Source organism: Gracilinanus agilis, chromosome 3 (genome assembly GCF_016433145.1).
Source record: "Gracilinanus agilis isolate LMUSP501 chromosome 3, AgileGrace, whole genome shotgun sequence".
Lineage (NCBI taxonomy): Eukaryota > Metazoa > Chordata > Mammalia > Didelphimorphia > Didelphidae > Gracilinanus > Gracilinanus agilis.
The window spans coordinates 305,895,972-305,923,426 of NC_058132.1; the positions used below are offsets into that span (position 1 = coordinate 305,895,972).

At 36.7% G+C, this 27,455-nt stretch overlaps 1 protein-coding gene across 1 annotated transcript; it reads left to right on the plus strand.

Annotated features, from left to right (window-relative positions):
* The first annotated feature begins 559 nt into the window (after positions 1-559).
* On the plus strand, positions 560-26,493 carry DDX18 (DEAD-box helicase 18). Its single transcript, XM_044666622.1, has 14 exons — positions 560-752; positions 4,774-4,974; positions 9,398-9,535; positions 11,100-11,235; positions 11,913-12,013; positions 12,140-12,339; positions 12,435-12,549; positions 13,800-13,939; positions 16,579-16,740; positions 17,810-17,962; positions 19,037-19,150; positions 23,819-23,875; positions 24,134-24,311; positions 25,515-26,493. Exons 1-14 carry the CDS (start codon positions 662-664, stop codon positions 25,658-25,660), a joined length of 1,932 nt encoding a protein of 643 aa, XP_044522557.1. The 5' UTR covers positions 560-661; the 3' UTR covers positions 25,661-26,493.
* The last annotated feature ends 962 nt before the right edge of the window (positions 26,494-27,455 follow it).

The window sequence follows — 27,455 nt, forward strand, 5'->3', positions numbered from 1 at the left end:
ACTGACTTTTGGAAGAAATACCAATACAAGAATAAAACCATTCTATGAATGTCATTCTAATGTCATTACATGAATGACAGAATCTTTGCCTTTGAGGCCAGGGATAACTTTTATTTTTTAATCCACACAGCTTTGCACATAATAATGTTTTTAAAAGTCTATTATTTGTTGTATTGAAAGAGAAAGAAGGGCAAAGTCTTTCTTCTCCTTTTCCACTTTGTTAGCTGCTCTGACTCCGAGCTCACTGGTTTTAATCAGTTTCAAGCCACAAGACCAGATCAGAATGGACGGAGTCAAGAGCTTTATCCTTCCATTCCCCACAACGCAAGAGCAAAGCATGAAAGAGATTTCTCCTTAGCTCAGGTCCATTTGAGTCCCACCGCCCCCACGTATAGAAGGGAATGAAAATACCAACAGAAACAATGCGACCTCCTCTCCCGCAGGGGGCGTTCCTCGGCTCCTGGTTGCCAGGGGTTACCTCCTTCACCGCGCCTCCTCCGCCTGCCCCGGAAGTATTCGTAGTGCGGACCGAGAGGCCTAAACGTAATTTCCTGTTTCCGACGTGACTCCACGTGTGGGCTAAGAAGAGTCAGTGGAAGCTACGGCACCTGAAGACTTCTGGAGAACACAGCTTTAGAGAGGAACGAGGGCAGCCGGCAATATGTCGCACCTACCGATGAAGTTATTGCGCAAGAAGATCGAGAAGCGCAATGAGAAGCTACGTCAGAGGAACCAGCGGCTGAAGCTGAAAGGTGAGGTGTGGCGAAAGAAGCCCGGGCCTCGGGGCCGCTATGATGGCCACTGAGAATTAAGGCGGGTGTCCTGATTCGTGGGGGGAGATCTCCGATGGCCAGAAAGGCCCAGCTCCTTCCTTCTCAAGCGGTCCCCATATTGTCGGCAGGGACTGTCTCCTCTGGGAGAATGCGAGATACCGAGGGGGGGCTGGCTTCCGACGCGGCCTTAAGCCTCGCGTCTGGAATCTCCCGCAGCAATGGATCCCCACGTAGTTTCTATGTTCGAAGCTCTTCTGAGAGCTTACAGCACCGGAGAGTCATCTATCCTTCACAGAATTCTTCCAGGGACAGAATTGCCACCTCAGTCAACAAGCATTTACTTAGCACCTACTGTGTTTTAGGCACTGCGCTAAACTGTGGGGGAAAGAGGTGAGGGATGCTCTCTGGGGACTCAGTCTTAATTGCGAAAACAAGAAACTTGTTTCATGGTGAGGATTTTTGTAGCTCTTTCTAATCCTGAACCAGAATCCACCTGTAAACTTACTTTAAGTAACAGTAGCCAGATATCCCTGCCTGGATCCTGAGCAAGAGATTCTACCTAATTAATGAATTCCAGGGTCCCAGCTAAAATGTTGGCCTGCCCAAAGCCAACCTATCCATGTTGACTTCTCCCTGCTCGTGAATACTTACATCTTTCCCTGTGGTGTATGGTATTCTTAGATCTCTTTGTATGTTTTGATCTTATGTACCTAGAAGCAGAGGGTTTGGGGCCTTTTTTGTTTCTTGGACCTTTTAATATGAAAGCCTTTTGAGAATGATTTAAAATATAAAAAATTATAAGAGAAACCAATAATGTTGAAATAAACATGGGTTTTATTTTATTATCCAAGGGCATGGACTACCTGAAATGTAACCAGGGATCCCTTGAGTCCGTGACTCTTAAATTAAGAACTCTTCCCATATGATGTTCTCAGGGACAGGGACTTAATTTTGTTTATTATTACTATTTTCAGTTTTTATGCCTTCTTCAGCTTTTTCACATATCCTACATCCTCAGCCCTCAATAATGTTGGCTACATTGTGCAATAGAGGAACAAGTGCTTATTATTTACATAGAAAACATAAAGTAAGCTTATTTAGTATATTTCTATTTGGAAAGAGTATAAGTCTGGTTAAATAGAAAAAGCTCCAAAATGAGAATCAAAAGAAAGGTGTTCTCATCTCAGTGCTGCTACTTGTTAGCTTTGAAATATTAAGCAAGGTATTTCTAACAGAAGAGATCAAACTAAATGAGTTTTATTACACTCTATACATCCAGAGGAGACTACTCATAGTTCCTCTGTTGTGGGGAAATTACAGGGTAGATGTAGATTTTAGGTAGGACAGAGAGCTGACAGCTTTGGAACAAGCCCTGGACATAATGCATAGACATTCCATGGATGGAATGAAGCCACAGAGGTTTGAAAAAAAGGAGTTTTTCTTGGCCTAGCTGAGCGAAGGAGGGTGTGTTATGTGGTCCAGCTTGCCTGAGATCTAAGGAGCTAAGAAGATTGGGATTTATAGAAGATTTGAGAGAAGAGACCATCAAGCAAGTAACTCAGCCTAGGTAGAGATGAGATTCAAATCTCCTGCTGGTGGACAGGTGATAGAAAAACCTATCTCCCTAGTGCTTTCTTTTGGACTTAACTGGCTGTACAAGGATTGATCCTGGTTCCTGTATCATTTTGGAGCATCTTGTAGCAGTGCAGAGAGAACCCCAAAACTTCTGCCCTCTGCAGTTTAGATAGAGCTGTCTGTAGCTTAGTAGGCTATTCCCTTAGTGGTAGAAGCCCTCTTTCTTTCCCATTTTCCCAAAGTTACCACCAGTTTATTTATACTTCCTATGTCTTCTCCAAACCATCAAGATCCCACTATTGGAGTTATATTAACAACACTAATATCCCTGGCTGTTAGGTGGTCAGTTTAACTGACAAACTATCATTCCCCATTCCTCACATCCCTGTGTGGTTTATTCTGTGTTAACCTGTCAGTCCTTTCCCTTGTGAGGTGTGTGATTCCCTGGCTGGCACCCAGTTTGTCCCTACTTATTTTTATCACTTCCCCAAATATGATTTTTACTACCCTCTGTTATTTCCTTTTGCTTCCACTCTCTACTTTCTCAACCTGTCAGAGGCCTACTTATCTTCCAAGGCCTATCCAACTGACACAGTTATGAAACCTTCTGCATATACTGTAAGCTCAAAGTGATTATTGATACTTCTCATGTGGCAGTTATTCAGTTGTTCCATAAGTTTCTTAAACTTCTTTCCACATTAGTCAACAGGCAGGATCTTTGAATTATTGATCATGTCAGTACCTACCAAACTGTTTTGTAGGAGCTCAGGAAATATTACCATATGTATTCAAAGAGACAACCTTTGCTGCAAGCAAATCCCTACTTTCCATTTTTGATTCTACTCAAAACAATGGAAAAGATGCTTGGAGTATCAGCTTTTGCATTCTTCCAAAGCTGTCCCTGACTTTTTTCCCCCGTTCAATTTCATTTATTTGTTTGTTTGTTTGGGAGTATTTTCCCATGGTTACATGATTCATGTTCTTTCCCTCTCCCCCAACACCTACACTCCCACAGCCAACGCACAATTCTACTGGGTTTTACATGTATCATTGATCAAGACCTATTTCCATATTATTGCTGGTTGCACTAGAGTGGTCGTTTAGCATCTACATCCTCAGTAATATCCCCATCAACCCATGTGTTCAAGCAGTTGTTTTTCTTCTGTGTTTTCTTCTCCCACAGTTATTCCTCCGAATGTGGATAGTGTTCTTTCTCATAAGTCCCTCAGCATTCTTCTGGATCCTTGCATTGCTGCTGGTAGAGAAGTCCATTATGTTCAATTGTACCACAATGAATCAGTATCTGTATACAATGTTCTGTTCTGTTCACTCTGCATCAATTCCTGGAGGTCATTCCAGTTCACATGGAATTCCTCCAGTTCATTTTTCCTTTGAGCACACCATCACCAACAAATACCACAATTTGTTCAGCCATTCCTCAGTTGAAGGACATTCCCTCATTTTCCAGTTTTTTTCCACCACAAAGAGCGCAGCTATAAATATGCCTGATTTCTAACAGAAAAGCTATATAAGATTGACCAGACCTAACTCTTTGTAATCACAACAAAGTGAACTTTGAGCAACTGAAGAAGCAATTTCTTAGAATTATGCCTTGAAGATAGTATGTAGTCAGTAAATGTTGATTGATAGGTATAAGTTCATAGATTAGAGTTTAAAGGAACTTTAGAGAGATTTTTCTAGTTTTGCTATTGTATTTTACATGTGGGAAAACTGAGAAAAGCTAAATAATTTTGACCAAGGTCTGTAGGAAGTAAGTTTCAGAAATGAAACATAGTATACAAATTGTGATTTGAATTATGTAAATGTAATGATCATTTTGGTTTATTTGGATAGGGGAAAGCATATACAAATAATTAGGTTATAATAATAGTATTAAGCAATGAGTGGCTATCAGTTGATGATTTTATGAGAAAATCTGGGTCAATTAAGTTCTTATGTAGTAATTGTAGGACTGTCTTAACTGATTTTAGGAGAATTAGAACATAATCTGATGAATAAATAGCTACATTATACCTATCAGTCAGATATTTATTGAGCTATAATTTCCGTATTGGGTCTGTATATGATTGGTTTTTTTTATTGTATTATTTTACCTGTTGGTTGCCATAATTATGCTTTTAGAATGTCAGTGGTTTCTGGTGACAGAATCAATGAGAGTTTTTCTATTTTTCTCTCTTCTTTATCTGAAGAAAGGATATCTCACTAATCTCGAATTATAGAACTACACAAAGTATCAGTTTGGTAAGAATGGTATGTGAATGCCATATAAAGCACAATTGAAAAAAATAAAGTATGTGATTTTGGATAGCAGTCACAGGTTAATTCTTTAGCAACTAGGTTACTTAAACTATTGATTTACAGAATTTTAAAGTCACAGACCTTTGTCTTTGTATTTTTTTGCCAGAGGCCTTAAAAGCCAATATACCAGAAGTCCAAGATGAACATGTGTCACAAGAAGCAGAAGAAGAAATAAAAGTAGAAAAATCTCCCAAAAAATCTACAGTATTAGTAGCCAGTGAAGAATCAGCTGCACAGCTCCCTAATTCTGAATTGAAAAAGAAGAAGAAGAAGAAGAAGAGGAAAATAACAACTGATGCGGAGCCTGGTAAGTCCCTTCTTCCCCAGTTCTTTAGGGGCCACCTTAATTTTCCTTTTGACATTGAAACATTTCGTTTGCCCAAATGACAGAACCCCACAGATTGGCCGGGGAGGATGGTGAATTTTCCTGCCCATCAGAGTTCCAATAGTTTCTAAAGTTCTTAGTGCTATGTCACTTCATCAATTTTGCCTCCATCCCTACACTCACTTCTGTCTTCATAGAAATACCTTATCAGAACCACCTGCTATATTCTCCCTCTCCTCAGAGGAGAGTTTAGTGGGTAATGGTCCCTAAACTTATCTACAGTGGTCATTGTAGAATTGTTTGTTTTTGTGTCATTATGTTTAACCTTTAAGAAAGAAACTTATACCAAATATCAAGTAAAACAGATGCAGTAATCTTTAAGAAAAACTGACAATAAAAAGACCGGTTGAATTGAGAAATAAGTTGTTTTTTTTAAACCCTGATTGGACTGTTTTTTTTTGTTGTTGTTGTTTGTTTGTTTGTTTGTTTGTTTGTTTGTTTGTTTGTTTGTTTGTTTGTTTGTTTGTTTTAAACCCTTACCTTCTGTCTTGGAGTCAATACTGTGTATTGGCGCCAAGGCAGAAGAGTGGTAAGAGTAAGCAATGGGACTCAAGTGACTTGCCCAGGGTCACACAGCTTGGACTGTTTTTTATGTTCAACTAAATATTAGAAAAAAAAGTTCTTTCAGAGTGAAGTCATCCCAAACTATCTACTGACCACTTCAGTCCACAATGATCTCTTCCCATACCAAACTCAGTAGTATTTGTTATATTTGGCACATAATGCCAGGTACCATCTTGTGACATTTTATTATTTGTTTTCATCTGTTTTTTTTCCCCATGCCAATTATAAATTACTTAAGGGCAAGGAATATGCCTTGTTACTTATCTTTATTCCTCAAATCATATAGTGTATTGAATGATTACTCCTATTACATACCAAGGTACTATTTTGAAAGAGGCATAGATGGTAACCTTTGAAGCCAAGAGTGGTTATTTGTGAAATGACCCTCGACAAGTCAGTTGCCTAACCCTTAGTTTTGTCATCTTTAAAATCAGAAAGTTCAACTTGATGGTTTATTAGATCTATACCAGCATTATGAGTTATGGAGCAAAGGGAAGATGGTTGGAACAGCCTAGCAAGTGAAAGGACTCTGACTAAACATTAGAGACATTTGGAACTGTGGTGGGCAGGGAAATTCCCCAGTAAGCCTATCTCATAAAATTCCTTGTACTTCAAAAGAGTTGTCATAGCATTGCTAACACTATTGGTAGACCACATGACTATACATTATGACAGTATCTTGAGTAGTAGTTTAACTCATCCCCAAACTGAGACATATATTTAAATTAAGACTTCAAGGAACTGACATTTGGTCTGAGTCTTGAAGGAAAAGTTGGAATTTTCCCTTCTTCCCAAAGAAGTTTGGTTCCATTTAGAATGTAAACAAACTTTATCAAAATTCAATTTATTTTTCTGTATTTTTTTGCCAGTTTATATGATGAGTTATGCCTCAGAAATGCATAAAAAGCAGAAAAATGAGTAATCGGTTCTTGCTTGTTGAATACAAGGACACTTAATATTTAAAAGGTTATTGCTAAGAAACTCACCTATGTAGTCATTTTATTCAAAGCAAAATGTTATTTCCAATATAATTTTTTTCTCATTAATAAAACCTATTATTTGTGTATGTTGAAAAAAGAATTGCTTGAATAAACACAAATTTGATTCAGAGAGGAAAAGGATCAGACCATACAGTTTCACTATAAACTAACTGTGACCCTGTTTTTCTGGCACTGCAGAGAATATGGCAAAAGTTTGTGTGAGGAGTATCTTTTCTGGTGCTAAACCATTAAAATGAGAAAATTAGTCCTCTTGTTGAGAGCTTTTCTTGGGAAAATGAGAGGTTAGGCTAAGAATATGCAGATGAGCTCATGTTTCCATAGACTTAAGGTGATTATGTTGGCTCCCTATATGGCCAAAGTGACAGACTCAGAGAGTTAACAGAAAAGTGAAGGAGAAAGCCTGGATTCTCAACCCCAATGACACTTTTTTTAAACCTTAGACAGTTACTTTCTAGGCTTCCCATTTTCTCACCTTTAAATTAAAATTTAAAATTAAGAGAATCTATATGGTCCCATCAGGTTCCAATTTCATTTGTTTATAAGCCATTCTAAATGTACTTCTAAATTGCATTTTTGGTCTATATCGGTGATTCCCAAAGTGGGCGCCACTGCCCCCTGGTGAGTACTGCAGCGATCCAGGGTGGGGAGGGTGATGGCCACAGGTGTATTTGGGGGCAGTGATAGTATGTGACAGGGGGCACTAAGTAATATTTTTTCTGGAAAGGGGGCGGTTGGCCAGAAAAGTTTGGGAACCACTGGTCTATATTAAAAAGATCTACCATCCTCTAATTTTGAAAAAAAAATTTACAGAAAATTTCAGATTTCATTTATATAGAAAGTAAAATCTGAGCTTCTGTTGAGCAGTGAAAAGCAAAAGCAGCATATTTTTAATTCATTATTATACTAAGAAAATTCAATATTACATGGAGGACTCTTAGAGCCATATATTATAATTGATGTCCTCAACTTGCTTTGTTCATATGTATAGAGGCCAAATTAATTTTTAAGCAAATCCAATTAGGACTTTTTAGCTGACTGTATTATATAAATAAGTACATAAGAATCATTTTCTGTATACCAAGCAAGATACCAAGGAGAATAAAATTAGGGCTTCTGTCTTGATCTGTTAAGCATCTACTATATACAGGCACTATGCTAGATACAAGGGACGTAAATGCAAAGGCTGAGATAATACGTCCTTGCAAGAAGCTTTCTTTCTAATGGGGAAAACACCAGCATAGTATAAATATTAGATAAATAAAAACAAATATATAAAGGTGGTTTTGAGGGAAAAGCAGTAACAGTTGGGGGAATCAAGAAAGACTTCATACAAAGGATGGCACTTGAGCTTCTTCTTAAAGAAAGAGAGCCTCTGAAGTGGAGGTAGAGGTATGGGGCTAAGAGATAGAATAGAATTAAGAAACAGCCAGTCTGGCAGGTTCATAGTCTGTGAGAAGAGAAGTGATATCCAATGAGGTTAATAGGTTGGAGCCAACATATGTAGGACTTTAAAAGCTAACCAGGAGTTTATATTATATTCTATAGGCAATAATAGGAAGCTATTGGGATCACTGAGTAGAGAGCTCACATGGTCACATTTGCACTTACGGAAAATTACTTTGGCAACAGTATCAAAGTTGTGTTGGCAAAGAAACAAATTCAGCTCTTAAAATGATTTAGGTGAGATGATGAGGACATGAACTAAGTTAGTGTACTTTGTACCCCCTATGCCTAGCAGTGCCTGTTACAGATTAGGTACTAGGTATAGATCTCTGATCGATTCAGAGTAAGAAAGATAACTTTATTCCCCTTGGTATCTTATACTTCAGCGCTTAGAATATATATTTAATAAATTTTAGTTTAGGATAACAGAGAAGAAAAGGAGAAACGTTAGAAACAAAAAGATTGGCTACTGATTGAATACATTGGGTCATGGTGACAATTGTCCAGGATAATCCTGAGGGTATGAACTTGGGAGATTGGAAAGATGATGGTGCTTTCAACAATCATAAGAAGTTTTGAAAACAAGGAGAGTTTGTGGGATCAAGGGAGGGAGATAATGAGTTCAGCTTAGTACATGTTGAGTCTGAGATATCTCTTGAACATCCAGTTTGAAATGTCCACTGGATAATTGGCTATGAGAAAGACAGAAGCTTAGGGGGCAGCTAGGTGGCTCAGTGGATTGAGAGCCAGATCTAGAGATAGGAGGTCCTGGGTTCAAATCTGGCCTCAGACACTTCCCATCTGTGTGACCCTGGGCAAGTCACTTAAGCCCCCATTGCCTAGCCCTTACCACTCTTCTGCCTTGGAGCCAATACATAATACTGACTCCAAGACGGAAGGTAAGGTCTCAAAAAACAAACAAACAAACAAGCAAGCAAATAAATAAATAAATAAGTGAAAAGACTGAAGCTTAAAGGAGAAGGAATTTACTGGTAGGAGATAAGACATAAATTCAAATGTAGGACAAAGTTGAATATGAAACTATATGACAATGAATGATTTAGAGTTTGAGTTAGAAAAAGTTAAGAGAAACTTTATTTAGAATTTGAACATGTCTTCAGGGATGATGGGAATTTCAAAACTATTTCCAGGAAAGTGATCTTATAAATTACTCTGAAATTTTAGCAAATTCAGATCAGTCTTTTGAATTTTTGAAAATTATTTACTAGATTTGCTACGTCTTCTTCCTGTGGGCCATAAGAGTATATCACATGAGTTTTGTCCATTTCAAGATTTCTGATTGGAATTGGGGTGGGATGGTATTTTTCTTTAACCAGAAAACAAAAAAGCAAAAACCGAAGATCACCAAAAAGGATCTGATGATGAAGTTGCAAAAGATCCCAAAGTAAAAGAAAACACTGTAGAAGATCAGGAAGAAGATATTGAAATGCCTAGTCTTCCTCATGGCCTAACAGGTAATTTATACTATACTTTCCTAATGTAAGTGCATTTCCTTCAGTCTCTTTCCCTAACATGAGAGAGATCCTTTGCTAATCTAATTGGAGCCAGGTTGGGGGCATAATAGATTGTTGGACTTGGAATCAGTGAGACCTGAGTTCAGATCCTGCCTGAAGCACTTACTAGCCTTGTGACCCTAAACAAATCTCTTAGGTCAGCATTGGCAAACCTTTTCAGGATCAAATGCCCAAATTGCACCTTTAAGCTTCCTGTGAGCCTCCACACCCCCCAGCTCCATAACCCAGACCTGGGAGGGAGGAAGTGCTCACATTAGAGGGGCGGGGCATGTGACCATTGTCCCCCAGGAGCAGTGGAGAGGGAGAATAGAGCAGCTCCTTTTGGCACACCAGGGCACACATGCTATATCCTTACCAACACAGACTTAGGTCTTCTTGATTTCATTTTCTTCATCTGTAAAATGGAATGGAACCTAGCTTATATCAAATAAAGTAATATGTGTAAAGTACCCTTAAGAGACTTTAAACATATTAGTTATTATTTTTGTATTCTAAGGACCTTTAAATTTTTCTGGGTTTTTTTAATTTACTTTTTCTATTTCTTTTGTAATGTTGAATGAGTTTTGCTCTTTTTTCTGCCTCTGGTTTCTTAATAAACAATCAGAATGCTTTCAATACAATCAATCCAAACACTTTTCATTTTTTTAATTTGCAGAAATTTTTTTTCAGTTGTCAAGCATTTATTTTTTTCTCTCCTTTCCCCCAGGAAAATTTTGTTGATTTTTGCAATGTTGTTTTATAATCATTCACATCTTTATTTACAGTGTTTACAAAGTATTATTTTTCTGGTTCTTTGCCACTACAAAAAGAGCTGCTATGCATATCATACATTTAGCACTTTTTCATCTTTGGAAGTTAGGCCCAGCAGTGGTATCACTGAGCCAATTTCAAACTGCTTTCCAAAATGTCAGTACCAACTCAAACCTCCACCAAAACAGTATTTCAATGTGCCTGTTTACTCTCCTTCCCTCTAACATTTGTCTTTTTCCTCTAACATTTTTCTTTTTCCTTTTTGTCTACTTTGTTACTCTGGAACCCTAGATCCAGAAGCAATTTTCAGGACCCCTGTTATTCTGCTTTCTAGTTCCTCTAATCTGAGTGGCAATACTGCATGGTAAAAAAGGGAATAAATTTGGATTTAGATGACATGGGCATAAGTTGGAGTTCTACTGCTTATTTATCATGTGACCAGCAAGATCTCCTGTAATTTCTCTGAATTTCTCTTTTCTCATTTACAAAATGGAAATATTGTAAGGAAAGCACTTATCTTTTTATCACCCTCTTTTTAATCTTGATCTCTCATAATTTCCCAACTTTTAACTTAAGACTTATTTATAGTTAGAGTAGTAGAAATAATGATCAAACATGACTTTATTTCAAAAGGTTTTTCTTAGGTAGTCTCTTAGTTTAATAAAACTAAAATCATCAACATATGAAGCATTTAGTTAACCAGTATTGTTCATTTAAAAAATAAGTTTGCCAATGCTCAACTGTTTCTCTCTAGGATCCTTTGAGGATACTTCATTCACTTCACTTGCTAATATAGTCAATGAAAACACTCTGAAGGCAATAGCAGAAATGGGCTTTACTAACATGACTGAGATTCAACATAAAAGTATCAGACCACTTCTAGAAGGCAGGTAAAGTGAACTTTGTTATATATTATGAAGTGGTACAGTAGGGATAAAACAGAAATCATGAAGACCCAAGTTCAAATTTGACCTACACTTACTAGCTATATGAGTATGTCACTTAACCTCTACTTCACTTCATCCTGTAATATGGGGATAATAATAATACCTACCTCCCAGAATGGTTTAAAATTAAAAATGAGATAATAGTTATAAAATGCTTTCCAAACCAGAAAGTATTATATAAATGATAGCTATTATTATCATTATCCTTACCACTAGAGCCTTATGGTATCTTTATTTGCTGCAAGCTGAATTAAGGTACCTATGAGCCTTTTTTTTAAACCCTTACCTTCTGTCTTAGAATCAATACTGTGTATTGGTTCCAAGGCAAAGGGGCAATAAGCGCTAGACAATCTCCCATCTCCAGGTCTGGTTCTCAGTCCACTGAGCCACCTAGCTGCCCCCATATTTACCATATATATTTACATGATATTTTAATTTGTTTTCTTGTAAAGCACCAAAAGTTGAGAATTAACTTGTTATAACTACTTGGGGAAAAGTAATAAATGTGTTACACTGTAGATAAATATTTGGTTTGGTTTGGGGGTTTTCTAGATTGGTATACATTTTTCATTCTAGCATTGTTAATAATCCAATATGTTCTTTTATTTGTAAAATATTAGGGATATCCTAGCAGCTGCAAAAACGGGCAGTGGCAAAACCCTAGCATTCCTCATCCCTTCAATAGAGCTCATTGTTAAGTTAAAGTTCATGCCTAGGAATGGTAAGTTCTCAATTTCTTACTTATGTCTCTTTAAAAATATAAACTATTTTGGTTTTCGTGTCTTGAGATTGTTTGGTTTTGTCATTTTGTTCTAAGTAGGGATTGGCTTTTTGGTGTATTTTTTAGGAACAGGAGTCCTTATCCTCTCACCTACTCGAGAGCTGGCTATGCAGACCTTTGGTGTGCTTAAGGAACTGATGACTCACCATGTGCATACCTATGGTTTGATCATGGGAGGTAGTAACAGGTCTGCAGAGGCGCAAAAACTTGCAAATGGGATCAACATTATTGTGGCAACACCTGGCCGACTTCTGGACCATATGCAGGTAAATAAATATCAGTTTATTCTTTTTTTTCCCCTACCCCCTAAAAGACTAAACATGTATGTTAATAGGCCTTTTCCTCCTCCTTTATTTTATAGAATACCCCAGGATTTATGTTTAAAAACCTGCAATGTCTTGTTATTGATGAGGCTGACCGAATTCTTGAGGTTGGGTTTGAGGAAGAAATGAAGCAGATCATCAAACTTTTGCCAAGTGAGTAGAATCTACATAAAGTTAAAATATACCTAGTGTGTCTGGGGGGGGCTGTGTGTTACTAGTTGGAGGTGAGGAGTGATGTTGCCATTCAGAAAATCTTGTTATACTGAAACCATAACTCTGGATGGGGTTAAATCCTAAAGTTAACTTCTCAATGAAGTAATGTGAATTTTTTTTCCCCAAAAAATCATTGAAACCGAAAAGTTTTGTTTTTTTTTTAATCCTCTATCCTCTATTTACTGGTCTTCATCAAAATGTTAAGCAATTACTTCGATGTGATAAATAGAAGGTACTTTATAAAGCTATCTCATAGACATCCAAGAAGTTGATGTTTAAGATAAAAGGCATAAAATCTTTTCTTTCCCTCCCTCATCAAAGTTATCTATACCTAGTATTGAATTTATAAAACAAAGACAAAAAAATGCCAATAAAGCTGTGGTATTGTTCTTTTTATAAAGGCCGTGACCCATTTGTGAATTTAGAGTACTTCATTTTGAAGTAGGAATTTATTTTGCTAATTCACAGTTAAATTGTAGCTTCATAAATTAAGTTTATTAGCCATTTCTAAAAGAGCCAAATGCTTTAAAAAGTAGTGTTTACCCCTTTTAATAATTATATTGAGATTTTGGATAATAGATTTTAGAGTTAGAAGGGACATCAGGCCATCTAGTTCAGCCTCTTATTTTACACATGAAGAAACAAAGAGTCTCAGAGAATTTAATAGCAGAGTAGGGATTCAAAGCTAGCTCCTCTAGCTCCAGATCTAGGGCCTTTTGAACTGTTCCCCATTGACACTCAGTTAAGGTTACCTTTGTTTTGTCTGGGAGAAGTGAAATTTAAATGAAATTTAAATTTAAATAAGTGCTCAACTCAGTACTATGCTGAGCTTTGCTCTCTGCTTATTTGAGGCTTATACATTTGAGAAGTGTTAAAATTTGGCATCTCAGTCAAAAAACAAAACCATTGGCAAATGTCCAGCTTGCCAAAAGTGTGGAGGACAGAAAACAGAAATAAGGCTATAAATGTGAAGGATAATAGAGGTTTTCATTAATGTGACATGCCATGCATGAACTTTTTGTTTGAATGGGAGTTTTTTTGCATGTGTAGAGGAAAAATGGATTGGGCAAGCATAATAAGTTTTATGATCTTAAAAATATTCTCTTATGGGAAAGTTTCATCTATCTAGTTGTAGATAAGGAGTGATTAGAAACTAAAAGACTGACATTTTTATACCATATTTGTTACAGAACGCAGACAAACAATGCTCTTTTCTGCCACACAAACTCGTAAGGTAGAAGATCTGGCAAAGATTTCCCTTAAAAAGGAACCATTATATGTTGGTGTTGATGATGATAAAGATACTGCAACAGTAGATGGTCTCGAACAGGTAAGTTTTGTCTATATTTTTTAACACATACAAGAGAGACAATCTCTGATTCTGAGGTTTTCATTCTTATGAGGAAAAAATTGTATAGCATAAGGGAATAGTGGCCTGAAAAGGCATTTTGGCCTGGAACCAAAGGATGGATTATTGCATAATAGAGCTAGAACTGATGGGCCTCAGTATATTAGTCCAACCTTTGCAGATAAAGAGATCCAGGGAGGGCAAGCAAATACCCCATGGTTACACAAGTGCTAAGCATCAAAAATAAGATTTGAACCCATATCCACTTACTCCTGAACCAGTACTCTTTCAGTTGTACTATGCAATGGAGAGTTGATACATAGGAAAATCAAATGACACACACTTTTTATCCAGAAACAATGGTTCTATTACTATTGAGTTGATTAATGTACCCAGAACAAGAGGTGAGAAAGGCAGAGAGAGAGAGGAGTACACAGTTGGTGGCAAGCAAGTAGTCTGGTGGGTTGGGCAGATATCATAGGCTAATTTGAACTTCACTCATTCACCAAGATAGCTGGACCATCAGGAAGAAGTTTCAAAAACTAGGGGATTAATTTGCCCAGGAGAGGTACCAAGATAATAATATCTGTAGTACATATGTCATTGAGTTGTTTTGAAGCCCATTTGTAAATTTTAAAACACAATATAAATGTTTGTCTCCTGGCAATGTTTTGCCCATACTGATAGTTTTTAATGGTTCATTCATTTTTTTTTTTTTTGCTTGTTAAAAAATTTATTTGCACTAGTTGTTTTGTCTATTTTGTTCATTTTCTTGGTATTTACACAAGTTGATAGCTTTTACAGTGATTACAATCTTGTGATCCCTGATTTATAAGTTCATGGAGATTAATATAATAGAATTTAGGGCAAGAACCTTTGAGATAATGTAATCCAACCTCTCATTGTACAAGTGAGGGAACTAGAGACCGCAGTTTAAGTGATGTGTCATCAGTCACTTAGACATAAGCTTTCAGTTACAATGTACAGTTGGAAAGGGAATCAATAGATATTTCATTGGGCCTGCTGGCACTGGGTTATAGACACTGGTAAATACCAAAGAAGTAAGCTTTATACAGGGGCTCCTAAAATAGTTCATATTTCCCATAGAGAAACATGTATAATATCCTTAAAACAATTAAAATATTATTAAATGCAAGTATGTGGTGTGTATGACAGAAGAACTAGAGGCACTCAGAAAGAGGCTACATTAGTGTGGCCTGAAACAATTAGAAAAGGCTGCAAAAAGTGTAGGGGACCTCATGTTAGTCATTGACCTCTTTTGATTTATGTACCCCATTGGCCATTTGGGGAAGCCTGTGAACCACTTTAAAAAATAATGAATGTTTTTAAGTGCCTAAAATAAAACGCATAGATTACAAAAAAAAACCAATTATATTGAAATATACTTGTCAGAAATATTAAATTTTTTCAAGAACCTACACCTAAGAATCCCTGAGTTAATCCTTGACATATAGAGAAACACTTAAATACACTGGGGGTGGGGGGCAAGTTTTGGCACAAGGTGTCATGGCAAAAAAGGAAGAAAGTTTGGCCAAGAAAGTGTGAGAATGGCGCGAGTGGAGAACGTATTGGTGAGTGGGTGTTGATGAATAGTGATTAATAAACTTTGACAAGTCTTGAAAGCTAAATAAAAGCATAAAGACCTACAATGGTAGGTACTTGAGTATTAGATATATATGATGAAAGCTATAGTTTTGAAAGAGTTAGGTAGAAAAAATACAAGGCAGTCAGAAATCAATTCAACCATCTATGTGGATATTGTAATCCAAGTATAAGGTGATAGGGGCCCAGGTAGTCTTCTGGTTAAATAAGTTTTCTGATTAACACTCTTTAAGTTGAAAACCACTAACCTTTTATACCTTATTTAATTTTTAAAGATTTTAATGTCTTGTACTCTAAAGTGAACATTAGTTCCTTCTATATATGTATGAACTTTTTTCAGTTCTCAAGTTGGTTTTCTTATCATTTGCCTTTTTCTTCTAAAAATGGAATGTAGTAATACAGAAAAATCCCCGTTAATTGAGGTTTTGATATAGTACAGTTTCTGCATTCCATCTAGAATTGGGACCAAAACATGGATGAGTAACCTTTTTAAAAATACCACTGGTATAAATAAAGTATCTAGTGGTTACAATAGGAAATTATGTGTAGGTAGAGAATACTTAAAATTCTAACTGAGATTTAAAGGTCACTCCAAGAGGTTATTTTGGGAAATCATTGTTACTACCGAAGTAATACTCTTCCCTAAATGTAGGGTGTAAAAATGAATATATTGGGGTGTGTTGCTAGTGCTTTCATTCTAATCATTAAAATCCATCGATGTGGAAGTAGGTATCTGAGAATAGTCTTTATCTTTGAATGGTTTTGTGTTCTTTTTGTGATCACTGTTTTCTTAGTCAAAGTCATAAGGCTAACCCTCAAAGGACTGGAATTTAAGAATATCCCCAAAGAACCAAGCTGTGTCAATTGACTCAGTGCATTTTTTTTATCCATAATAAGACAAAGAAAATAAGGTAACTTTTTAAAAGTATAATTGTAATAAAATTTTGTGAGTTGCCACACCTGATTTGTATGTAATTGTTCACTTGAATCATTTTTAGGGATATGTTGTTTGTCCATCTGAGAAAAGATTCCTTCTACTCTTTACATTCCTCAAGAAGAACCGGAAGAAGAAACTGATGGTATTTTTTTCTTCATGTATGTCAGTGAAATACCACTATGAGCTTCTAAACTACATTGATTTACCTGTCATGGCCATTCATGTAAGTGTTTTGTTTAGGACTTTTTTGCCCTTTTAAAAAAAATATTAAATACGTGAACTAACAGTTCAATTGGATGTTCACAACCTAATCTATGGACTTTTATTTTTAAAATCAGTTAAGAAACAGTTATCAGTTCATATTCAAAGCCTATGCTATTTGTTCCTGGCAGTACAGAGGGATTTGAGGCTTGTATTATTTCTGATGTAAGAAATGTGAATGGGGACTAAGGAAATTTTCACTTTTGAGGTAGAACTTGAGCTGAGCCTTCAGGGATAGAGGGCAAGGCTGGGAATCATATCATATGTTTGGTAAAGTGGGGTTAAACTGGTGTGGCTTACAGAGATAGTTTACCAAAGGTAGTAATAGAAGGTTAGAAAGGGAAATTGGTGCCAGATTGTGGAGGGTCTTAGATTCCATATTAAAGGAATTCATTTAGAAGGGAAAAGATCACTGAAGGATCCTATGAGATGCATGGGAACTTAAGCCACTGATGGTGACAGGATCCCACAACCTTTTAAGTAAACCTTGAGTGTTTTTATTTTATATGCTTTTATTTTGAGTCACTATTTCCATAACTTTTTTTTTTTAAACCCTTGTACTTCTGTGTATTGTCTCATAGGTGAAAGATTGGTAAGGGTGGGCAATGGGGGTCACGTGACCTGCCCAGGATCACACAGCTAGGAAGTGGCTGAGGCCGGGTTTGAACCTAGGACCTCCTGTCTCTAGGCCTGACTCTCACTCCACTGAGCTACCCAGCTGCCCCCCACATTTCCATAACTTTTAACAGTAAAAAAGTATGTTTTGAGGACTGAGATCCTAAGGGAAGGGCTAAGATATGGTGATTTGTTTGATTAGTCTCCATTCCATGTAATCTGGTGTCTTTTACTGTGTCTTGGAGTTTTGTTTTAATATTATAAAACAATTCTAACTTAAGGCATCACCCCCCCCTTTCTTTTTTGGATTTGATTCATCCTCAGTGAGCAAAGTTACTACCCTCAGAAGCGATTACAATTTAACTGCTCAAGATGTGAAAGACTTGGCTCAGTAATGTGTTTTTATTTTAATCTAGGGCAAGCAGAAGCAAAATAAGCGGACAACTACATTCTTTCAGTTCTGCAATGCAGATTCTGGAATTTTGCTGTGTACAGATGTGGCTGCCAGAGGGCTAGATATTCCTGAAGTAGATTGGATTGTCCAGTATGACCCTCCAGATGATCCAAAGGTAACTATCATCCTTTCTTTTCCAAATACTATCTTACATGGAGGATTACATCCACACATTGTTAGTATACTAATTAGTTTTCTGAATTATTTTTTCTTCCTTTCTTTCATTTTGTTATAGGGATGGCTTTGGGGAGTGGATGGAGAGATGTATTTGGAAATGAAAGATATAAAAACAGTATTGATAAAAAATAAGATTTTTTTACAAATAATATCTTAAGAATGCTACAGTGTCCAGTTCAGCTGGAAGTGACCACATTTTATAACAAATATCTTTTCCCCCAGGGTTTTCTGATCAGTGTTTAACAGTAAAATAAATACCCAGTATTAGATTTGTGCTGATGTATACTCTGTTTCTGAAAAACACAAAGGAAAATATAAATACCAGCTTCTAATTTCATTGCTCCCAGAGAAGCAATAGTTTGGCACCATGGAAGGTGCACTAAGAAGAAACAAAAACTTAAGAGGGTACAAAAAACACTATTTTATATAATTGCTAGAGATTGATGGATTGTAATTATATGGCATATTAAATGTGGAAAATTGGTGTCAAGCAAGTTTGAAGAGGCAGCATGCTATAGTGGATGAAGAAGCAACCTCAGAAACTAGACAAGGTACTTAGTCTCATAGTGCCTCCAGCATCTCTGCCAGACTAGAATTCTCACAGTCACCAGTCAGCATTAAGAGTTTTTTCACCAAAGATCTTCGTCCTCATAGAACATCACAGACTATAACTTCAAGAAAAGCCAGAATGTTTTATTTTTCTAGACCATCATGTCCTTTGTACCTTCTTAAGGCTTATGTTGTCTTTGTGTCTTTTGTCTTGGTATTTGCATTATGTATTTTGCTTTAAACAGTACATTGAAAGAAGGTAACTGTTACTGGCTTTATGCTTAAAATGGTTATTCTCAATCTATTTCATACAAAAAATGAAATTGAGAAGAAATGTGTCATCTGTAAAAATAACAGGGCAGATGATGTGCCACCATTAACAGATTATTGAAATGAAGATATAGTGCTAGCATGTCTCTGCAGTGGGCCACATTTTAACTCAAATTTCCTTTTCCCATTTAAGGAATATATTCATCGTGTAGGTAGAACAGCCAGAGGCATAAACGGAAGAGGTCATGCTTTACTTATTTTACGGCCAGAAGAGTTGGGTTTTCTTCGTTACCTGAAGCAAGCCAAGGTAAGGAATCATATTTAGAGCTAGATGGGGGCCTTAGAGATGATCAATTACAAGTAAAGAAATGGAGAGCCAAAGAGCAATTAAGGGATTTTCCTTGGAAAAAATTATATTAGGAAAAGTCTAAATTTGTCTACATATAGCAAAGAAAATGTAGGCTGTGGGGTAATGAAAAATCAAACATATCTATAGAGCTATGGGAAGTAATAAAAAGAGTGCTTGAGTGGGACTTGGCCCTGGGGTCTAATCACAGATTCAGCATCTTCAGACACCATAGTCTTGGAGCCATTGTTGTAAGCTACTTTCTTTGCCCATAATTTGGGATGATAGTATTTAACCATGAAAGGCCATTAGGAGAAAAACGCTTTGCAACCCGAAAGCACTATATAAAAGCAAGTTGTTAATTAAAGCAGTTCAGTATGTCTAAAACATTTTTTAATCTTTTTAAACAAATCTGTAATATTGTAATTTTCCTTGAACCCACATAGTTTATTAGAATGTGGCCCATTATAAAAAATCCTTATTTAATTAGTACCAGTTGTCAGCACGTGACTACTGAATATTATGGGGGAGGAAATAAATCACCTTGTTGCTTTCATTTAAATGTGAACATTCATCTACTTCATTCATGTGAAGCATCTAACTGTGCTAGGTGCTAGAGATGCAGAAACCAAATAGTCCCTGTCCTCAGAAGTTACCATCCATTGCTCACAAGCATAATACAAGTTAATTTGGGAAAGGAGAGAAGAGATTTCAGTTGTCAAGGAGCCTTGAGGAAAGGTAAATACTGAGAAATAGAAATAAGACAGTAATGCATTCTAGTTATTAATGCAAATGCACAGATGTATAGGAGCTCAAATGTTATATTCATGAAACAACTTATAATCTAGTTTGATTTTGAAGGATAAAGAATAATATGAAATAAAGCTAGAAAAGTAGATTGGATTCACTTGATCAAAGATCGTAAAGACCCAGCCAAGCTCTTTGTATCATATCCTATAATCAGTAGAGTTACTGAAGGACTTTGAGCAGAGGGATGACTTGGTCAGAATCTACCTTGGGAAGACTGTTTTGACAGCTTGGTGTAAGATAAGATTGAAGAGGTTGGAGAAACTAGAGAGAAGAATATATTTTAGGAGCCTTTTGAAATAATCTAAGCAAGAGGTAAGGAGGGTTTGAACTAGGATTATTGCCATGTGAGTGAAGTAAATAAAAGTAATAAATGGTGTGGCAGCTAGATGGCTCACTGAATTGAGAGCCAGGCCTGCAGATGGGAGATTCTGGGTCTAAATCTGACCTCAGACACTTCCTAGTTGTGTGATTCTTGGCAAGCTGTATAAACCCCTGTTGCCTAGCCCTCACTGCTCTTTTGCCTTGGAACTAATATACAGTATTGATTCTAAGATGGAAAGTAAGGGTGTTTTTATAATGACATGACTAGCTATTAATGTGATACACTTGGATAGAAAGAGAGAAGATTCAACAATGATAAGAAGGTTACCAGTCTGATGGCTAGTAGGGTCAGGTGGTGCCTTCAGAAACAGGAGATTTTAGAAAGGAATTGAGGGGTAAGGGGGAAAATTATGAGTCAGATGCTGATGAGTCAGTTGCAGCATTCAAGGTGAAAACAAGACATCCCGCAAGTAAAAAGTAATGCAGGATTAGAGTTCAGAAACAATTGGAGCCAGAATATACAGAATTCAGCATGTTTGCACAGAGAATATAACAGAACCTACAGTGTGTAAAATTGGAATTTGGGAAATGCCATTTAAAAGTATATATATATATATTTTCTATGGACACGTGGGGACCTTAAAAACTGCATTTCCCGTGATCCAGTGGGTTTCCGATTCCGGTTCTTTGGGCGTGGGAATGCCTGCATCACCACGCAGAGGACAGTTTAAATGGGAGGAGAATCGAAAGTAACTCCTCTTTGGCTAGCAGGCGCGGGAGAGACGAGAGGTAATAAAATGGAGGCGGCAGTTTTGTATTCTTATCGGCGCGTGGTCTAATGATTTTTATCTCTATCAGCATGGCTTTAATTAAACTACTAATTTATATTATTATATCAGTCTTTATAATTTTTAATCGTAACAAGTGGTAGTTGAGATCACCTAGGAAGAAAATGTAAAGAAGAAAAAAGAGCCCAAGACATAGCCAGCAAGGTAAGGGGCAGAAGATAATCAGAATGTTGTTCTAGACAGTAGGAAAAGAACCAGTAGATCAGAAAAGGTAGACAATTAAAAAGAAGGAATGATCACTGAGGTAAGCTCCTTGAAGAAACAAGGGGATAGTATAAAAAATATAAGTAAAGTTGTTGGCTTTAGAAAAGAGAAAATCCAACCTATATAGAGTTTGGAGTGAAGGGGGACAAGACAAATGAAGGAAGGGAGGGATTTTGAGCTGTGGCATAACAGAAACATAAGGAAATTCATGACCAATGACCTTGGTTTTCTTCCTGGGGCAAAGTGGCATTGGAATAGCTGATGAGAGCAGGATTTTAGCCAGTGGAGGAGTAGAGGATTGCTTTGTAGCATGAGCCCTTGAATCAGTCTACATGATTGCTTTCCACAAAAGAGAAGTTTCTAAGTGAAATCAGCAGTGGGGGATCTGAAAGCAGCAGTTGGGGAGCAATAATGATGGCTCTCCCTGGGATAAATGTTAGGACTATGACAGAACTAGCAGCCTTGGAAAGGATGGCCAGGGATGAGGTCTCTTCCAGGGACTCCCAGATTTTCATGAAAGGAAAATCAAATTCATTAGTTCAACAAGCACTTATTAAGCATTTACTACATACCAGGGACTGATAGACACTGGATAGAACAAAAAACAACAACAAAAAACCTTCTCCTCGTGGAACTTACTTTCTGTTGGGGAAAATAACATGTACACATAAAAGTAAACATATACAAATAATTCTACAAAGGATGAAAAGGAATTCATCAAAAATAGAAAAAAAGGGTTTCAGAGAGTATAGTGAAAGGGGCAATGGCATATTGCTGAGCTGCAATGAGATAAAAGTACAAGAAGAGATAATGGGAGGGAATATCTTAGACTTTTATCTCTGGATCATAGGGACTAAGTGAACAGGAGGTAGAAATTTGCCTTTGATAGATCAGGAGAACTTGCAGTTGATGTAGTCACTCAGAAAAGCGGATAGAAGGTTCGGTTCTTGTGTAGCATACTAGATAATTGGACAGTAAGAGTCATTGAGAAAGTGGACAAGACCACAGTGCATCCATGGTGATCATGATCCCTATCTACCTAGGCCTTGGGAATTAACAACTTTAACACATTTTTCTGGCATAGGTCCAAATTGTCTTCCTCTTTCCCTGAGATAGTAAGCAATTTGATTTGGGGTATATGTGTCACCTGGGCTTCTGATGAAGACAGAGAGTTAGGGCTCATTTTTCTAGAGGGTAGTGATGAGTTGCAGGAGGATCATGCTGGCTGTGCCTGTACAGGTGGTAGAGACATCTAATAGGACCCTTTCTCAAGCATGGTCCTTCAGAGGGAATTGGGGCAACACACTGCTAACCTATGGTGATAGCATATTTATATGACTAGAAATCAAGACAGATCTTTGTAGAGCACCATGTAAAAACTTTTAAGCTCGGGCTGGTATTGTTATATACCATGTTTTCATTTCTTTTTCAAAATTGTCCAGTGCTATTTAGTTTTCATATTTCTCCAATATCTTAGTTCCATCTATAATACACTTCTCTACCACATTCCAATTGGCAAAGCCGATATAAAACATACACAAAGCAACTTTGTGCTAAGTAATATAAATAAGTGCAGAGAGTTGCTGATTTTAACAATGTTTCAGTAATAAATCTGGGGAGATGAAGGTTCCTAATAAAAGAAGTTAAGCTTTCATTTATATGTAGGGTTGTGCTAGTTAACATCACAAAGAGATCAGTACAAGTCTTGTCCTCTAGGCAAGAGCTTATTATCACCACCATGTTAGGATTGGTGCTGACTGCTACCCCCTCATCAAATGTTGGGACATAAGCCTACACTAAATTTCGTTTATTCATTATCATAGAAGTTTATCCAATTTCATCTCTTCACTAGCTTGAGCTACAGGAAGTTCATTACTCCTGTGGCTCAGACCAGCGTCCAGTGCCACTTCTGTTTTCCCTCCGTATTGGAAGACATTGTGTCTCAGGTCCCCCAGAAAGAATTTGACTGGGTTCTCCTCAAGATTGAAGTGATCTCAATTCAGAGCAATAAGCAAATGCTTCAATGTAATTGGGAGCACTAATTATAGAAGAGGTTTTTTTAATATGTCTCCAAAAGAGAATTTAGTTTAGACCTGTTAGAAAAATTTGGCAAAGTTGAGCCTGTAACCATATATACAATCTCCTCATGTTCCTGTTCTCTGCATCTTTTCTTTCCTTACCTTTCATAGGAGCCCAGAAGAACAAGTGCTCGTTTCCTAGAAGTTGGCATTGTATAGTTGAAAGAATGCCACTACCTAGAAGGCATTCAATCAGTTACTTCCTTTCTGTGCCTCATTTTCCTCATGTATCCTATGAAAGAAGACAGATGGGATGGACTAGTGTTTGCAACTGCACTGAAACATACTGGTGTTGCTCAATATCTTAAATTTGGCTTTTGAATCATTCTGGTTTACTAGTACTGACTTTTTTTCCCCCCTCTTTCTAGGTACCATTAAGTGAATTTGAATTTTCCTGGTCAAAAATTTCTGACATTCAGGCTCAGGTATTTCATTTTTAAATAAATATTGTTTTTATGGTCAGTTCCCAATATCCCAAGGATATTCATCTTCTGCTTTGAACTTTTCTTTAAAAACCTTTGATCTTTGGTTATAACTTGTTTGAAAGACTTTTTGGATCCTTAGAGTTATTTGACAAATTGGAATGGATGAGAGTTGTACAAGATAATTTTATTGCAGTTTGTGCGCTTGAAAAAAGTAACGTTCTGGGATATTACAAAATGTTTTGCTTCTTTAAATTTCAGCTGGAAAAACTGATTGAGAAGAACTACTTCCTTCATAAATCAGCACAGGAGGCATATAAATCCTATGTTCGAGCATATGATTCCCATTCTCTGAAGCAAATCTATAATGTTAACAGCTTAAATTTACCTCTAGTTGCTTTATCATTTGGTTTCAAAGTGCCTCCATTTGTTGACCTGAGTATCCTTTGCTACATTTTTATATCACTACCTTGAATTGTGGGGGAGTTTTTACATGAAATTCTCTTAGGTTCAACTGGCAGGTTCATGTGTTTGGTCCTAATAGTTGGGTTTAGGTGCTCTCTAGGTAAGTATAAAACCACTAGGTTGGGTGTTCTTCTCTCCCTCCCCCCCCCCCCCCCTGCATAATGGGTTTATGCTACTGCATAGTGGAGCCATTTATGTAGCTTGTTATATCCTGTGCTACACACATGGGAAGTATAACTTAAGGGAGATTATACAAAATTGAGGGGTTTGGGCACAAGATAAATGATAGAGTACATCTTCTAGCTGCTCTCCAAGTGTAGCTCTTTATCATTAAGTTTGTGAAAGAAGGGACTATAGAACACCAAAATAAGTTAGACGGCACAAGTGAGCATTTTGTAGTGTTTATTATGATAAGGAAAGGAGGTCTTTGTATTATTTTATTACATATTATACTATACTATATTATTATATTACTATAGCAGTTGATTAGTGAAATGAATAGTTTTTGGGTGTACCAGCCTACTTGGACCATGTCGATCTCATCCAGCTCGGATTAGGATAGCCATATAACTTTTGGTGCAATGGGTGGAAAGGAAGGGGATTGGTACATGGGAGGAACTGCTTCTCTATATGACTAAGTGTCCCTGAATTAAACCCCTACCAGAAATGGAAACAACCACCCACTTGCAAATTGAGCTATTTAAATATATGTCAACACACTTTAGCTATTTACCCGAAGACAAGTTTTGCCAATAAATTTTAGTATGTAGTGGAAATGTCAGCAAGTGGGGTCAAAGGCACAAGTTATCATTAGCGTGCTATTATGCATAGTCCTGTACATATGTCTCATCATTTTCTGCATACTATTTGTATTCATTTTGTCATATTCAGAGCTGGAGAAGTAGCATGGTATAGTTGAATAAACAATAGACTTAGAGTCAAAGAACCCTATTTATAATACTGGCTGTGCTACTTATCTCTTGTGCAACCAAGTATATCCCTTAACCCTCTGCACCTGATTCAGAGACTGTATTAAATGATTCATAGCACCTCTTCCATACTGAAATCCTATAAAGTTGTAGTTTGAGGCAACTGGTTACTGTTATTCCCTCTGTAAATTTAGATTGGAAGTCATGTCCTTTTCTATTGTCTGTTTTCCTTAACATTCACTTTTCAGATCTGAACAGCAGCCAAGGGAAGAGACTGCAAAAAAGAGGTGGTGGTGGTGGTTTTGGCTACCAGAAGCCCAAGAATGTCCACAAGTCTAAAATTTTTAAGCACATTAGCAAAAAGAAATCTGATGGCAGGCAATTCTCTCACTAAAGCAGTAACTTCTAATCTTAAATAACTTTGTCCTCACATAAAGACTTGTCTTCACTATATTAACCGTGGAATATTACAATCTTCAGGATTTGGATTGTGATCTGATTTACAACACTCAAGTGCAGTGGCTTGAGCAAAATTTTAACAGTAAGATGAAGCTAAGTCTGCCTTGGCTTCTAAAAGGCAAAGGAGATTTCTTTTTCAATGGATGTAACATATGGAATCTTAACTGTAAAATCTATTTTTTTCAAAGAATTCCTATTTTCAAATTATGAACAATTCTGTGTCTTTTGAGAGCATTTGTCTTGATTTTATATTCAGTCATTCCTTACCACTGTCTTTGGAGAACTCTGTGACTGAGATTGCAATGTTAATGTCCTCATAATGTAGTCAGGGACATCAGGGCTCCTTAGCTAGCTGTATCAATATTGGCCTGTTATTCTGCTTGTTTCTTGAATAATATAAATGGTTTTTTGATCCATTTTTTAAATTGTCTGCGGAATCAAAGGACTGATTTTGGATTTGTAGTGAGAGGACCAAGATTCAAATCCAGGCTACTTTTCTGTAACCTGTGTCTTATCTCAGTTTCCTTATCTGTAAAATGAAGGGCTTGTACTAGATAGCCTCCCTTTTAGCTCAAAACTCTGATCTTATATAAAATTATTAACAAACTCCCAAATATTAAGACTGTTTGTACTTATTACCATAGTAATAGATTAAATGCAGAAGTTTCAGTTTTTTCACTTTTGACTTGATTCCTTAGAAGCATCTATAATGTATCTGTTTCTTGCTATTGCTATCTAAATCTGGTATTGTGTGAAAATAAAATATGGCCCACAAACAAATCATCATAGGGTTTATTCCAGGGCTTAAACTGGGGTGCTCTCTAAGCAATTACTGCACACTTCCAAATAATGGAGAACTGGACTCAAATTGTACATCATAGTCTTATTGACTTTATATGACTACAAGTCATATAACTTCTCTGAACTTTAGTTCCTCATCTGTAAATAATAGCATCAACCTTTTGAGCTAATGTGAGGAACAAATGAAATATAAAATATTTTGAGAACCATAAGATGCTATATAAATGTTAGCTATGAATAGTATTTCTCTTTAACAAAGGCTTATTTGAAACAGCTTCCAGGATTGCATCATTCCATCAAAGATATTGATCACAAATCTTGTGAATTCTAGCAAGATCAGCACACATACCATTGAAAAGTAAGGTCAAAGAGAACCAGAAACAATAAATGCTCATCATTTGGGAAATACCTGAACAAATTGTGGTAAATGAATATATAATGAATATTACCCATATGAAAAACTCAAGAGAAACATAGGGGGAGGCTTATGTAAACTGGTTCTAAGAAGCAGAACAAGGGAATAAAAATGTATGATCACAACATGGAAAAGGAGGAAAAAGTGAATACTATAATTATACTGACTTGCAGAAGCAGAGCATTAGGGAATATACAGTAATGGTGCACAGATTGATGTTTGATTTTGGGTTTTTTTTGGCTAAAAGGATTATTTAGAAATGCAGAGAATATAAAAAGATTTCAATTAAAGTAATATTTGTAAAACAAAAGGCAAGGGCACTCATTAATGGGCTCAAAACCATCATATACTGAATTCCAAGTAAATAAAAGTAAAGTAAATGAATTTGGGGGGTGAAAATAAGGGAAATTAACATCAAACATAAAGAACTCAGAGGAAAGTAGATGTCAAATATATTCAATTTAATGGATTTTTTTTTTCACTAAATGTGTATTTTGTGGGTCAGACGGTAGTT